At 41.7% G+C, this 16,446-nt stretch overlaps 1 protein-coding gene across 6 annotated transcripts in view; it reads right to left on the reverse strand.

Moving 5' to 3' along the window:
- Window positions 1-656: 656 nt before the first annotated feature.
- ENOX2 (ecto-NOX disulfide-thiol exchanger 2) overlaps window positions 657-16,446 on the reverse strand; it is a 283,748-nt gene continuing 267,958 nt past the window's right edge. For all 6 annotated transcript variants that reach the window (XM_082864650.1, XM_082864649.1, XM_082864646.1 and 3 more), the window contains 5 exons: window positions 15,547-15,728; window positions 13,081-13,188; window positions 8,062-8,170; window positions 5,113-5,198; window positions 657-1,983 (listed from right to left, as the gene is read on the reverse strand). In XM_082864650.1, coding sequence (XP_082720776.1) covers window positions 1,852-1,983; window positions 5,113-5,198; window positions 8,062-8,170; window positions 13,081-13,188; window positions 15,547-15,728 — 617 coding nt within the window. In that variant the 3' untranslated portion in view covers window positions 657-1,851. The remainder of the gene's footprint in view (window positions 1,984-5,112; window positions 5,199-8,061; window positions 8,171-13,080; window positions 13,189-15,546; window positions 15,729-16,446) is intronic.

Here is a 16,446-nt window from a genome sequence, read left to right on the forward strand (position 1 = left end):
ACTACAAGTAGATCAAGTGAAGGAGAGCAAGGGGCCTGGGTGTGGCAGTTGCTTTAAATGCATTTTATTTAACTTATTTAAATAAGAAATAATTGTTAAGTGGCAAATTTCCCCTATTTCATAGGTGTTATTAAAACAAGGTATTGCACGACCCCTGAGACTGATGAATCAAAGCCTTCTGTAGCGTTGATGACAGCGATGCTTCATTGAGGAAGCTACTGTAAGAATAACCCTCGCCTCTTGCTGGTGCCACAGCTGGTTGCTTAGGGGGAAGCCAGCTTTCAGCATGAATGGGCTGCTGTGGAATCCTGTTTTCTAGCTGTCAAAGCAGACGATTTAGCATCTTCTTCCAATATTCTGGTAACTCAAAGGAAGAAATTGAGATGATTTACTAAAGGATTACTTAGAGAGCAAGCAATTCAAAACAGGACACCAAACTGAGGTATAAAAAAGGAATATTTATCTTTTAAAAATACAACTTTGAACACTACTGACATGTGATTTACAAAGTATTTTTGTGAAATACTCTTCACTGGCTTTGCTTAGTACATTCTCTTATTTTCAATCAAGACTCAAGGGAGGGCATGCTTATGTTATTACAAGCACCACCAACACCACAGAAGAAAAGACCATCTCTGCCTCAGGATATTAGTCCCCAGTTCTCATCCTTTCCGTTTCTTTTCCATCAGCCAGGACTTCCTGACTGGTCCACGCACACTCTGCCATTGTAATCTGCTGGTGGGCACGGCAGAACTACAGGAGTCCCAGTTCTCAGGACTCTAGGTGGAGCCGACCTATTTGTGCAAAGCTTCACACACCCTAGCCTACTATTTATTCATTACCAGGAATTTTCTATTAATACTCATATCAACTCTTTGCAGACATTCAGCATGAAGTAAACATAGTATTTACAGCAGTACATGGTTTGCAATTCAACACACTGACAGCAGAAGAAAAGGGACCACCAGACTTTGTAAGAAGACCAGAGGGGAAGCATATCAAAATAAATCCCTTCTGCTAATGTGTGTGTGTGTGTGTGTGTGTGTGTTTGTGAGCACACACGTGTGTTTTAATTCATAGAAAACTAAACATGCCCTCCTTTAAAAGCAGGCTATTTACAAGGTGACTCTGAATACCACATACACATGCCAGTCATACTGGACACTTGCTTTCTGTGAATACATCTAGTTTTTTAAAAATTCTGAAATAAACCTTTTATCTGATACATTAGAGAAAATAACCTTGAAACATTTGTCAACTTTTCGTTCACAGTAATTTTGTAAAAAGCCACAAACCATGCTTTGTCTTTTAAAAGGTGAACCTGGTCAAGCACCTTCTAGCAGACACTGATATGTTATTCACTTACTGGCCTACTGGGAATTGGAAAGACAATGTCAGTTATGGAGTCCCTAGTGCTCCTTTCATTCCTCTCACCAGTAGCAACATTAATGTGAAGAGAAGTTCTGAAACACAAATCACATATAAATCATCAAAACATTTCAGTTAACAGTGTTTAAAAAATACTAAAGTCTACAACAGTAGTACAGACACTGAAAACACCCCAAATACTCTGTAGCCTCAGGCCTTTTTAAATACTACTAATAAAAAGAGACAACCAATTGACAGAAAAGGAGGAAGTTACAGCACTTGAGGTTTGAGTCAATTTCTTTACAGGGCCTGTAGCTTGAGGTGCTGCTCTAGGATCCTTATTTTAAGTCAAAAGATATTCCAGGAATGAATTGACAAATTTAAAGCAATTTCCACTTGAAAACCATTGAAAATACAAATCACTTTCTAAGCTTGTCCAACACACATTTATTTTCAGGATCCCAGGTTGTCAGGCAAAGGGATTCAGGTCAGTTTCAAGCCCTCAAAGCCACAGAATTTCCATCTCTTCTCCAGACTGGCTCCAACTCCAGTCATTTCCTGCTTGAAGGTATGCTGGAGTCTGCTCATGAGACATTCTACATCACTGGTACAGATCTGTGGGACAGAGAGGACATCTCCATTCAGAACCAGTCCCACCTTCCTAATCTGGCTTCCCCAATGTTGCTTTAGAATGCTGATGCGCACGTGTGTGTGCTAGGCGTGGGGTCGACCTTCCCCTCCCTGTGTGTGTGTATGTGTCGGTTGAGTGGATTACAGATGGAAGCCTTCTGCTTGGACTGCCTGAGTCCACTGAAATTTCTTTTTGTTTCTGTATTTCATAACTGCTTTATTTAGGCATAATTTACATACAATAAATTCACTTATTTTACATGTACACGTTGATGAATTTTAGTAAAGTTATACAATAGTGCAACTGTCACCACGATTCAGTTTTAGAACATTCCATCACCCCCCCACAAAGGTTCCTTTGTGCCCCTTTGCAGTCAATCTTTACTCCCAAACCCTGACTCAGATCGTTTTCACTGTGATTTTGCAGTTTTTGGAAATTTCATATATGTGTAATTGTACAATATATAGTCTTTTGTGACTAGTTTCTTTCACTTAGCATGATGTTTTTGAGATTGATCGCCACCAAGCTTTCTCTGGGAAAGAGCTGGTGTCGGTCATGCGGAGAGGCTTGGGTCTGCAGCCAGCTGAATGATGGCTTATCAGTGCTGGTGATGTTACGTTCAGGCCCACTGAAGCTACAAAGCCTTTGGGGAAGAGAGGGAGGCAGAAATGGCTGCCACCAGAGCAGAAGTCTTCACACCCGTCTTAGTTCACAAAGGAAAAGTGACAGGAATAGAGAATGCTCTGTGTTCCTACTTCTCTGCTCCCTCTCCCCACTCCTCTCTCTCTCTCTCTCTCTCTCTCTGTCACAAACACACACACACACACACACACACACACACACACACACCCCAATATAAAAACAAAAACAAATCTGTTGACCCTTAGGGTTTGCTTCATCTTTATGTTAGTAGCATAGTAGCAACTTTCCTAACTGTGAACCTGGATACTAGGGCTTGGCTGAAGAGCACTATGGGATCCTTAAAGAAATCCCAAGTTGCTGTCACAGTAAATATTTATAAAGGTGGTAGAAGGGACCCCCAAATTCTTATAGTACCATTGCAGGCTCTCTTTGGGAGGCCCTGGTACTACCCTGGCAGGAAGCTGCTCAGGAGGAACTGGCACTAGACTAGGAGTGAGGTCATGCCTTCTCCCCAGTGCTAGTAGTGGACTGTATCCAGTTGAGTGAATGAAGCACACTGCACAGTATCAGTAGAGTTGAATCCCCATTTCAAAAAACATAAATCTATAATGCTTATAGATATATACATACAATATAGGTGCAGCAGATGTATAAAAAAGGGTCTGAAATAAGATATGCCAAACTGTTAACAATGGTTATCCTTGAGAGATGGGACTGTGGGGAACTCTCCCTTTGCCTTTACTGTAGTTCTATATTGCTTACATTTTAAAGAGAACATGTTTGCATTATTTTTGCAATTAAAAAAACCGGATCGTTTTTACTGACACAGAGTTCAGTTTCAAACCACCTCAACAGACCACTTGGTCCTGGTGCTCACATTGAATCCCTCCCTTCACTGCCAATGGGCTGGCCGCTTAATTGCAGAATAGCATCACTTCCCAGAGATAAATGCCAGGCAAGTGCTAGCTAAAACTAAAACAAATGCCGTGAGGAGGATGTATCACCACAGCTGGATTACCAAATGGGCCAGTGCCTCTGTTAAGAGGATATATGCTTATGTACCACAATGTTCATTGCAGCTCTATTCACAATACCCAGGACATGGAAGCAACCTAAGTGTCCATTGACAGATGAATAGATAAAGAAGATGTGGCACATATATACAATGGAGTATTACTCAGCCATAAAAAGAAACAAAATTGAGTTATTTGTAGTGAGGTGGATGGACCTCGAGTTTGTCATACACAGTGAAGTAAGTCAGAAAGAGAAAAACAAATACCGTACGCTAACACATATATATGGAATCTAAGAAAAAAAAAAGGTCATGAAGAACCTAGGGGCAGGACAGGAATAAAGACACAGACATAGAAAATGGACCTGAGGACATGGGGAGGGGGAAGGGTAAGCTGGGACGAAGTGAGAGAGAGGCATGGACATATATACACTACCAAACGTAAGGTAGATAGCTAGTGGGAAGCAGCCACATAGCACAGGGAGATCAGCTCGGTGCTTTGTGACCACCTAGAGGGGTGGGATAGGGAGGGTGGGAGGGAGGGAGACGCAAGAGGGAAGAGATATGGGAACATATGTATATGTATAACTGATTCACTTTGTTATAAAGCAGAAACTAACACACCATTGTAAAGCAATTATACTCCAATAAAGATGTTAAAAGAAAAAGAGGATATATGCTTAAATGGCTTAACATTTTGGACATCTAACTGTCAGAAGTCTGCATTCCAATGGCACTTCTCAAAAGGCCCAGATCCTATGAAATAGTGAGTACAATCCATGAGCAGCTTTAACTGAATGCTGCTTCTGAAAAAATTGTATCATGAGTTTATTTATTCTGAGGGGTCAAGAGTCCCCTCCTGCCTATATGAGGCATGCATCCTTGACTTTCCAGGGAACTGGCACTTACCCTTGCTCTTGATGCTTTGTGAGCTCCCCCACAGGATAGCATTCAGGGAAGGAACCGGCCCATGAGATCAGCTGTGAGCAAATATGCAGTCTGTATTACAGACTTATTGTTCCAACTCTTTTTGTCCCTGCCTTGATTGTGTCATTGTAGATAATGGCAGTGCTAATGGCTAAAGGCCCAGGGCAAAAGTTTGACTGGTGAGAAATATTTGTTAATTAGCATATGATATGTAAAGTAAAAGGAGGAAAATTCTTCTAAGATATATCTTGGAAGTAGGGTGGCCAATTCATTCAGGTTTGCCCGGGACTTCCCCGGTGTCAGCGTTAGAAGTCCCAAGTCCCAGGAAACCCTTCAGTCCCAGGCAAACAGGGACAGACGGTCACCCTATTAGCAAGAGAGAAACTTTACGCTGAATCACAGTGAGAGAATAGGTGAGGGAAATTTCCTTACAGTGATTGCTAATGACTTATTTGTGCTTGAGGAGAGTGAGGCCACCTGTTCACAAAGAACCCTACATCGCCTTGCATGGCCATCTCAGGCCCCCACATACCTTATTATCAAGACGGTGCAAGTAGGAGCAGATATATTCAATGCTTGCTCCAAACGGGTGGACATGAAGGAATGTGGAGATAATCCCTATAGAGACAATAGCATGGAGGTTACACTTGAGCATTGTATTCGTTGAGATGCCACATGATAGCGTCTAGTAAGAGTCAACTCATATGTACATCATATGTATTGGGCACTATTCTAAGTTTATATATATTTTACACATTTAATCTTTACAACGACCCTGTGAGGTAGGTATTACCTACCATCCCCATTTCACAGATGAGAAGACACTGAGCCACAGAAAGTTTAAGCAACTTGCCCAAGGTCACACAGCTGGTAAGTGGCAGGTATTTGAATCCAGACAGTTGCTCTCAACCACTATGTGTATTGCCTCTCACAGCACTATACCGCATGCAGAAAATCTGGCATTTGAGGAGTCACTTCCATCATTCATGATGGCTAAACGCCATTTGAGTTCTACGTTTTACAATGAATTTAGACTTTTACAATGACTTTAGATTGTGCTGGGTTTTTGCAGTTCCTCTGAACCATCTTTAAATTGGATTTTAGCCTCTTATGCATTTAATAATGTCTTGCTGTTGTGGCAAAAGTACAAATCATGTACTTTGCCTGATTAACCTTGTGCCTCTCACAAGAGAATCTGCTGATTGTATTTGGGTTTTATTCCGTGAGTAGGTCTGTAAAGAAAAGCCAAACATTTCCTTCATTCAAGTGGTGACTAGCATTCTGTTTGTCCTCAGAGCCCTGAATCTCTTCAAGTAACAGAATTCTTATAGCAATTTACAGCCTCCAGGGATGTGCATGATTTCTAACTCCGGAGTGATTGGCAGCTACACATACTGCCTTGATTATTCTGGCCACCAGGTTAATTGTGCTAATACTACTTCTTTCTCTGGCAACAGGCAGCATATAAATTGTTCAAAAGTCTACTATTTTTTCTTTATTTTTTTTGAATTCCTCTCCTTTCATAAGATCTTAGGTATATCAAACAGACCCAGAACTTAGTTTGCTGAAAACTGCTAGGAAATAAAAGCTAAATTTGATTTGGTTTATAAACTATAACTTGTCTATATCCCTTTAAGCACCTGACAAAGAATATCACAAGTTTAAATTGTAGCTTAAAGTTCAAATAAGTTCTCTGTAAAAGTCCTCCAATATTAGATGGCAAGCGGGTGGGTTGGAGGATCCAGGAGGAACTGATGGTAGGGTTCAAAACTCTATTCAAAATGGATACTATTACTTATAACACTACTTTAGTCTTTTTTTTTTGCGGTACACGGGCCTCTCACTGCTGTGGCCTCTCCCGTTGCGGAGCACAGGCTCCGGATGCGCAGGCTCAGCGGCCATGGCTCACGGGCCCAGCCGCTCCGCGGCATGTGGGATCTTCCCAGACTGCGACACAAACCCGCGTCCCCTGCATTGGCAGGCGGACTCTCAACCACTGCGCCACCAGGGAAGCCCTACTTTACTCTTAATGACTTGGTAAATTGAATTTCTAAACACTGACTCAAGCTGAGAAACTTAAATTCTGAAGAAGACAGTCCATATTCAAAGGAATTCTAGATACTATGGTCAAGAAATCCTGTCAAATGCCAAGAAGTAACTCCATAGATTTCAAAATACGAAGCAGTTTTTGTGGGTTCACACCCAAATAACCAATTTAAAAAATAGATTTTCCTTTCTGTGAGTTCAAGACTACTTTCTTTAAAAAGCAAAACACTAAACACTTAAGAATCTTTGTTTCTAGAACTATCCATTTACAGAGGTTTCCTCCTACCCATAGCTCTTCTCTGACAGGTCTCCCTGTTGCCATGCCAATTTGTTAAAGAACTTTGAGTTCGAAAACGGAAATAAGTTGTCACTCTTCTTGAAGACTCACTGGCAGATCCCCCTGTGCATCTTTATTAACATATCAAAGTGTTAAATCTGAGTACAATATCCATTACTGAAGGAGGCGGATGTATCTTTAAAATATGCAGAAGCTAATTAGTGTGGAGAACTTTTGAGATTGGGGTGAGGCTACAGTGTGGCTCAGCTTCCTAGAAGGCAGCTGGGATTATCTGCTGAGGCCCAAGATTAGCCCCTTTTAAATGACTGAATATTTTAGTCATTTTAAAGGGGCTCAATCTGCCACTGTTCTCCAAATAGAATATAAAGTCAACAAGCATTTGTGAATAGTGCTGTAAGTGCAAAATGTGTCTCATTTATTGAGGGCTTACTATGGGCTGGGCACTGTGTTTAGTGATTTAGATGAATTGTCGTATTTAATACTTGCAGCTACTTTTAGACAGGTAATATTATTATGCCCATTTTGCAGACGGAAGAACTGAAGCTCAGGATGGAAATGGTGGGGTCAAGACAGAAAGCCAGTTCTGTCTGATTCATTAACCACTTATGCTATCTTGCCTCTGTGAAAAAATTTTTATGTAACGAGAGCAATTGTAGCATTTATCTCATCAGAGCCCACCAGGGTCCAACACCCCACAGACAGCCTCCTGAGTCGCCTGCCAGTAACCTGGAAAGACAGGAGAGAGACACACACCTTCTCCGGAGGCCCATCTGGAGAAGCTCTCTGCCAAACAATGTCTGCACTGTCCCTTGAGTGGGAGTGAGAGGGCTCACCTATCTTTGCTTAGAGATTTAAAAAATCTACAACGTGTTTCTCCAGTGGACCCCCTCTTAGCATAGCACTTATACTGACACACTGGATGTGGCAGTGGTCACCAGGAGTTTGAAGAGGGCTGGGAGCCGCTATTACCGTTTTGATTGAAATCTGTACTTGTTCTTACCCTGTTGTCTTCAGGACTCTGGGTCCTTGCACTGTCATGCTTCATAAATGCTTGGCATGTGCTTATGCATCTTAGGTTAATCCTTCCCCCCACTCCACTGCACTCTATCCGTTGAATGTGTGTGTTAGCTTCCTTACCCACTAGCAGTGCTTCGCGTTCAGATTTGATAGGACAGCTGTTCAGGGTCTTCTCCAGAGGGTAGTCACTATCCTGGCTCGATGCACACAGTCTAGAGGCACAGCTTTCCTGTGGGAATAATATGTCTCCTGGGTCAGTGCACCTTATATGGTAACAGACTTGGTTTCAATTATACAACAGGGAACTTCTTAACGGCACCTCGAAAGCAATACTGTGCAATTTTGCTTATTGAATGGGAGGAAAAATAGCATAAATTACAAAAGCATCACCAATAATCCAAAGCTTCCTTATAAGCCTTCAAAACACACACAAAAATTTAGACATTCGTCTTCACTAGTCTTTTTTTTCCCTTCTGCCTTTATCATTCTTGACTCTATGCAAGTAGTCTGGGGAACCAGACCCAACATTTATTGTCTGTAAGATGCCAGGTACTGTTAGGTATGTTTTATCTCCATTCTACAGGTGAGGAAGGTGAGGCTCAGATAAATCAGGTAACTTGTCTAAGATCACATTGCTAGAAAATGGTAGAGCCAGGATTTCATCCCAGGCCACCCAATGTGAAAAGGACCATTCTTTTTTTTTTTTAAATTAATTTATTTATTTTTGGCTGTGTTGGGTATTCGTTTCTGTGCGAGGGCTTTCACTAGTTGTGGTGAGAGGCAGCCACTCTTCATTGCGGTTCGCGGGCCTCTCACTATCGTGGCCTCTCTTGTTGCGGAGCACAGGCTCCGGATGCGCAGGCTCAGCAGCCATGGCTCACGGGCCCAGCTGCTCCGCGGCATGTGGGATCTTCCCAGACCAGGGCTCAAACCCGCATCCCCTGCATCGGCAGGCGGACTCTCAACCACTGCGCCACCAGGGAAGCCCAGGACCATTCTTTTTTATTTTAGGTCCACACTATGCTAAAGGTCAGTCCCATATTGGAATGGAGAATCTACAGTGTGGCCGATCCACTCACAGGTAATCAACTGTTGGCTCTTGAACTAAAAATTAGAGCCTCTATTTATTGACTATCAGCTCTCTCTTTTCTCTGATAAGGACATTATCAATTAGGATATTTATGACTTTACAGCAAGAAATGACCATGACAGTGGACTTCTTTGTTGTTGAAAGTTTTCTCTTTCTGAGCATAGTGGGTATGTTTCATAAGAGATACTCAGGTGAAATCCATGACCAGCAGCCAAACTGAAAAATGCCTCCAGACCGTTCTCGGGTTTTTCTTTCTCTCTTTGGGCACTGAGAACATCTTTTCTGTATTATAAATGTGAAGCAGGAGCCTTCAGAAGAAGGAATAAAAGAAATCAGTGCTTCAGTCTCGCTGCTGTTGTAAAAGAGAGTGCTGGGGAAATGTTCCGGAGGGGGGAGCAGATCATGGATGACTCGGATGCTTCATCACTTCTTTCCTTCCAAAAGCCCTCAGCAGGGACAGGTTTCCTTCTTTTTTCTTTAAAGATGCCTTCAAAGCTTCCAGGATGCTGCCCCTGAATGAAACTAATGGTCTTTGCTGCAAGACATGTTGTTTTGTGGATTTACAGGCTTCCAGGCTGTAGTCAGAAGGGAAACCTTTCTTGATGACCTATTCAATCTTTGGTCTTTAGAATCCAATTCAGTCAGTAACCATCATGCCAAGTTTGATTTAAACTGCTGGCTCACTTCTAAGCCACGGGCTGTACATGTGCTTCTAACCCCCTTAAAACATTAAATGATCCAGCAAGCCATTTCTTAAGTGTGAGAGTTTAACAGATTGGGGTTCATTTAAGATATGTAGACGTCCTGAGAAGTTTTAGCCATCTTGAATCAAAATGTAGCCTTACTGAAACCTGACTTCAGTTTTATTATAGCTGGCATTAAAAAAATTAGAAGGTATATTGAAGGGATGCTTATCACCTTGAATTTTTTTATAAACAAATATGAAGCTGCTTTATTAAGATACATCATCAATTCAGAAAAAATTAGATCCCCACAAATAAAACAACTAATTTCACAGATGACAGTATTAATCATGAAAAATAATAAAAATAAAACATTATGGGGCTTCCCTGGTGGCGCAGTGGTTGAGAGTCCGCCTGCCGATGCGGGGGACGCGGGTTCGTGCCCCGGTTCGGGAGGGTCCCACATGCCGCGGAGCGGCTGGGCCCGTGAGCCATGGCCGCTGGGCCTGCGCGTCCGGAGCCTGTGCTCCACAGCGGGAGAGGCCACAGCAGTGAGAGGCCCGCGTACCGCAAAAAAAAAAAAAAACAAAAAACATTATGAATTACTATGAAGCATATTCAACAGTTACAGAAAAGAGAGGAATAGTATTTTCCTAAAACTGGAAATAATGGAATGATCTCAGAGTGTTTATAACATAAACTTCATTTAAAGAGAAGCACACAGTTAAAATGTTAAATTAAAAATAAATGAAAAGGAAACAAACTGGAAAAAAAAGTTTAATGGCTCTTTTAAAGGGTAGAATGGCCAATAAGGTAGTAGGAAATGGGCGATCAGAATTCAAGGGAGGGTTCATGATATCACCTTGAATTTTACTAGCAGATTCCAAGAGCTAGTTCTTTCTGCAGTAAGACAGACATAAGTCACATTGTTATATTGCAAAACACTGACAATAACTCACACTGTGGTTTACTGTCAAGAAACCCAAACAAAAAGAAAAAATGTCCTTCCTCACCAAAACTTATTGCTTTCCTTTCAACCTGGAATTATTTTTGCAGTCTAATGTGATGGTACTTTGCTTCCTAACCTAATTGTGACAGTTTGAAATATTTGGTCACAAATCAGCTTCCCAGAGAAGATCAGATTATAATGAACTGTCATGACTTTCCCTGAAGGAAACCTCACTTAAAATAACAGGACAGAAACATATTCTGACTCACATTTTTCTGATTATCAGTTGGATTTCTCTCCCTGTCCTCTTTAGCTGCCACTTCAAGGTATATTTAGTTGCAAATGGGAAACACTTAGACTCAGGTATAATATTGCAAGATTTTTCAATGCCATTTGACCCTTCACTTCTTTAAATGAAATACTTTACAAAGCAGAGAGCTGCTTACATGAAAATGTCCTCAAGTCAATTTGTGATGTCAATCCTGAAGAGTGATTTTAAGCTTGATGTCATTAGGATAACCCCACGTTCATCTAGAGTCTTCTGGCTACACTACACACACACTCCATCTTATGCAAGAAGGGAAACAGAGCTAAGTAGCAGCTCTGGGACATTTTAGAAGCTCTGATCGTATGAGGAAAGTCCTGCTAAATACAGCAGCTTTGGCACTTTTCAATTAAATGCTTGATAACTGAATTTGTCTGGGATTATGCTCATTTCTTTAATAACACCCACAAAACTGGAAAGTGAGTTGGTTTTATGAAGTGGAAAAATTAAAAGCATATTGCAAATGGCCTCCGGAAGAAAACACTTCACACTTTCAATCATTTGTTTCAATTACACCAAGGTTGCCAGTTCTTTTTTTTTTTTTGCGGTACGCGGGCCTCTCACTGCTGTGGCCTCTCCCGTTGCGGAGCAGAGGCTCCGGACGCGCAGGCTCAGCGGCCATGGCTCACGGGCCCAGCCGCTCCACGGCATGTGGGATCTTCCCGGACGGGGGCACGAACCCGTGTCCCCTGCATCGGCAGGCGGACTCTCAACCACTGCACCACCAGGGAAGCCCCCAGGTTGCCAGTTCTTAATGGCACTCTGGGGGAAGTCACTATGCTGGCAAACACACCCAGGGCCTGTATGCATTGCATCTTCCTGCCCTGAGCACAGAAGAAAAAAAGTACGAGCTCTTGTGGAACCGTAGAACTGTGGAATTGATTTCTGGCTCTTGGTCTAAGCTCCTAATCTTCTCTCTCTCTTTTTTTTTCTTTGTTATTTTTCTTTATTTATTTTTGGTTGTGCTGGGTCTTCGTTACTACGTGGGCCTTCTCCAGTTGCAGTGAGGGGGGGCACCCCTCACTGTGGCACGTGGGCCTCTCATTGAGGTGGCCTCTCCCATTGCGGAGCACAGGCTCCAGGTAAGCGGGCTTCAGCAGCTGTGGCATGTGGGCTCAGTAGTCATGGCTCATGGGCTCTAGAGCGCAGGCTCAGTAGTTGTGGTGCACAGGCTTAGTTGCTCCGCAGCATGTGGGATCTTCCCGGACCAGGGCTCGAACCCGTGTCCCCTGCATTGGCAGGCAAATTCTTAACCACTGCGCCACCAGGGAAGTCCCCTAATCTTCTCTTTCTTCTGAGACATTAAGTCAGGCAGCTATGGTCAATGGGCCTTTCTTTCCAGAGGATAAGTTCACTTGAATGTTCAGGCATAAAGGAAATTAGAGAGGTGTGACAGGGAGACGCCATCAGTAGACTTTACATACCTTAAATAGACTGGGCACCTGATGCATGGTTGAGATACATTAATCCATCTAGAAGTTCGTAGACTTTCTCAGAGGTCCTCACTGGAGGTTCTATGGCTGCAGGCTCTCATTAGGCAAAGTCCCATTTTGCCTTCCCAGTTGCTATTATCTAGCTTTAGAATAATGTGTCTCCTTGTTTGCTTTCTAAGTTTCCCCCCTTTTGGTTTTGGCTGTTTCAACCTGCAGCAGCTCATTATTACACTAGATGGAGTGTCGGCAAAGACATGTCAATGTTCTGTTGTACTTGTGTTCCTTCGTTTAATGAAATGCTTAATTGAAAGTATTTTGTGTCACACGGGCTTTCTATGTTGTTATTTCCTTGACTAGATGAAGCAGGGATGAGGTGTATACTCTGATCTTCTCCAAGAAGGAAGACTGAGGAATGTTAGGGATGGACGGACATTTTATTCATTGAGAAGTGTACTCTCCAGAACCTTTAGAAATGCCAAGGACTCATACCTAAAAGCAGAGCCCTTGATTCAAGAATTACCCTGGAGAAGGGCTTTTAATCCCCAATCAACCAACCATTCCACATTGATACCTATTGGTAGGAGCTTCCAGGGCATTTTCATTGTCACTGAAAAGGGGGAAGGGGGGAAAGGGAAAAGGGTCACTTAGTACTCATGTACCTTTTCTTTAAGATTTTCCAACATTTTTTCCACCTGTAACTTGTCATCTTTGATTTTTTCAAGTTCAGCTTCTTTCCTTTTGTATTCCTCTTGGACTTTGAGTAGATGCTACAAGAAAGACCAAAGACAATCAAGTCTTAAGAAGCCACACTTCACTTAAAAACACTGGCTGAAGTTAGATATTAGGCAGGCCTGCCTCACTTTCCCCCAGTACACACAACCATTTCTCCATGCAAAGATACTAAAGGGAAAATCAAGATACTTTTCACTTGAAGTTATTTTATCTGGCTCTTATGAATCTTTTGGATTTGTTCATATTTTAGAAAGAGTCTGAGAAACTAATTGATCTAATCACTTAACTTTCCTATTCCAGCCAGACGTAAGGGTAGGGTGCAGTTAATACTATGTGGACAATATCTTGATTTTGGCATAGAACTGAACTTGATGTGTAAAGCATTCTTTTTTTTTTTTTTTTTTTTTTTGCGGTACGCGGGCCTCTCACTGTTGTGGCCTCTCCTGTTGCGGAGCACAGGCTCCGGACGCGCAGGCTCAGCGGCCATGGCTCGTGGGCCCAGCCACTCCGCGGCACGTGGGATCTTCCCGGACCGGGGCACGAACCCGTGTCCCCTGCATCGGCAGGCGGACTCTCAACCACTGCTCCACCAGGGAAGCCCCCTAAAGCATTCTTACAAATAGCCATTTTCCAAGCCAAGTTCAACTTCTGTGAGAAAAGTAGTAAAGAATCCAAATTTCACAAATGTTAGTTCCCTTATCAGTAGGCAAGGAACTGGATTCATCATTAATGATTACTACAAATACTATGTATTTAGCATCTAACATGTGCCAAGTATTGGGCAAAGGGTTTCATATGCATGATCTCATTTAAGCCTCACAATAGAACTATGATACATAAGCCTGAAGGTTAGAGAGGTTTAATGGTTTGCCTAAGACTATTCAGATAGTCAGTGCCAGAGCTGGGATTTAAACCCAGGTTGAGTCAACCCCACAGCCCATGCTCTTAACCATCATATTAGACTATACATCTATCGGGGATAAGATGGGAGAAATTTTACCATTGTTTACAAGGCTACTGTCCAATAAAAAGTAATCAAAATGAGTAAAATTAATTTTTCAGGAGGTAGAGACCTAATTGTCTCACCGAAGTTTTTGAAGTGATGGAATGAAAAAAAAGTTCACTAGTTTTAAATTGAACCACTCCATTCTTATGTGGAGTGGTTTCAAATCAAGGTAAGAGGGGAAAACAACAAGAAAATGTTTTCAAAGTTTTGCTTTTCAGAGGCTTGCAAAAGACCATTGGGAGAGCTAAAAGACACAGTACGATGTACATGGTTGAAATTCTTTGAAGTCTAGCTGAGGAGATGTATTTTTTGGTGGAAAGATATTTGATGTAATTAAACTAGATCCCTGATCTAATTAAACTCCACGGTGACAGTAAAAGGAAGGTAAGCATTACTTCACACATTTTGTTAATAGGAAAGGTGAAATATTAATGTGATATTGCTTGTCACATAGGAAGACAATGATAGCAGAAGTAATAGGAACATGGGGCTCTTAGTGCCAGAAGAGACTCCCTGTTCACAATTTGTGATTTCTAAACATCAATAAGCTTTGCCCTAGATAATTCCAAGGCACACAATTAAAAAATTATTGAACAGTTTAAGTTGTGAGGAAAATGGCTGGTAGTCTGGCAAGACAGAAGAGGATAGTACCCTTACTCAGAAGTACTACTCCTTTACTATAATGGAAACAGATGTTGATATCTTTTAAATAGTAGGCTTGCTGTGGTGGTTACATAAAACTTCTAGATATTGACCATCTGTTACACAATGTTGTATTTGAATGCAATTACAGTTGGATGCACTTATTTACTTTACTTTTTATACTTGGGATAAAGTGCTGGTAAACTCATTCACATAAATGACTGAAAATAAAACAAAACAAAAGCACATTGGTATTATGTGCCCAAAAGCACTGATACTGAAAAACCCATAACACCCCTCCTTCCAACCAAATCAAGGGTAGGATTCTCGCCATTTCTTCTAAAAGACTGTATTATTTAGCATTGTGTCAGCTAGATACTTATTCACCAGCACTGTTGCATACCTAAGTAATTAAGGTTCGTCATAATGACCTTGAGACCCTGTCCAGATCCCAAAGTACATTCCGTAGCATAAAGAAAAGATTAGGTTATGCTCAGTGTAGTTTTATTGTTAAGTATTTTTTACTGAATGCACATTCTTTGAAAATTGGTGATCCATTGCTATCTCTGCATTTACCAGAATATTTCATGAACTACAATAGATAATCCCTTCCTCAGCCATGCCAGAGAACACAATACCAAGAAAATAAGAGGTTTGCTATTCTATTTGCTTGTGGGGGCCCTTTTACAAGTGAGGAGCTGATTACTATCCTTCCAAAAAGCTCAGAGGACCAAAATGTCTTTACCTGTTGCATTCCTTGCAGGGCTTGCTGCAGGAGTTTCAGCTGCTGTTCCTTGTTTGGGTCATCTTCTCTGTGGGCTTTGCCTTGTTCTTGCTTTAGCAGTTCCACCTCATTCCGGTAGGCATCAAGCTGCCAACGGAGGCTGTCATTTTCTTCTTTCAGAGCTTCTGCCTGTGATACTAAGGCTAAACAATCAAAACAAAGGAGTAAAAACCATATATCCAGATTCCGTGGTGGTTCACCTTAGTACCATGAAAACTTGGTGTTTTAAATTGACATGTATAAAAAGCCTCTCAATGAGAAACTTTAGATCTGAGTTGGCCATGGTAGCAAGAGATGGACACAAAAGCACAAAGACTCGTTTTTGTAAATGAACACAGAATTCCAACACACAAAAGTCCTCATTGTGTTTCAAATTCTTCACCTCAAACATCACTAAAATATTTCTAGGTAACATCAGTTACTTTTACTTGAAATGCTGCAAATAATAAGAGCCTGTAATAATAAAATAGAAGGCTAATTGTCTTGAACTGATGACTGTCCACACAATAATTTGGCTGACAGTTATTTTTTAAAAATGCAGCCTTAACTGATCCTATAGAGGAAAGGTAAATGTAAAAATTAAGACACAAGACTTCCGGGGGAATTCCCTGGTGGTCCAGTGCTTAGGACTCTGCGCTTTCACTGCTGAGGGCCCGGGTTCGATCCCTGGTTGGGGAACTAAGATCCCACAAGCCGTGCAATGAGGCCAAAAGAAAAAAAACTTCCAGTTTATGGTCTAACATTTAAGGAGCTTAGAAGTCACCACTCCATCCTAACAACAAGTAAAAAGCTGAACAAGCTGAAAAAAACCAACAATTCTTCTTAGATACAACAGAGAAGTGAAGTAAGAGGGCAAACTCA

This window comes from Leucopleurus acutus (genome assembly GCF_964270905.1).
Source record: "Leucopleurus acutus genome assembly, chromosome: X".
Classification (NCBI taxonomy): domain Eukaryota; kingdom Metazoa; phylum Chordata; class Mammalia; order Artiodactyla; family Delphinidae; genus Leucopleurus; species Leucopleurus acutus.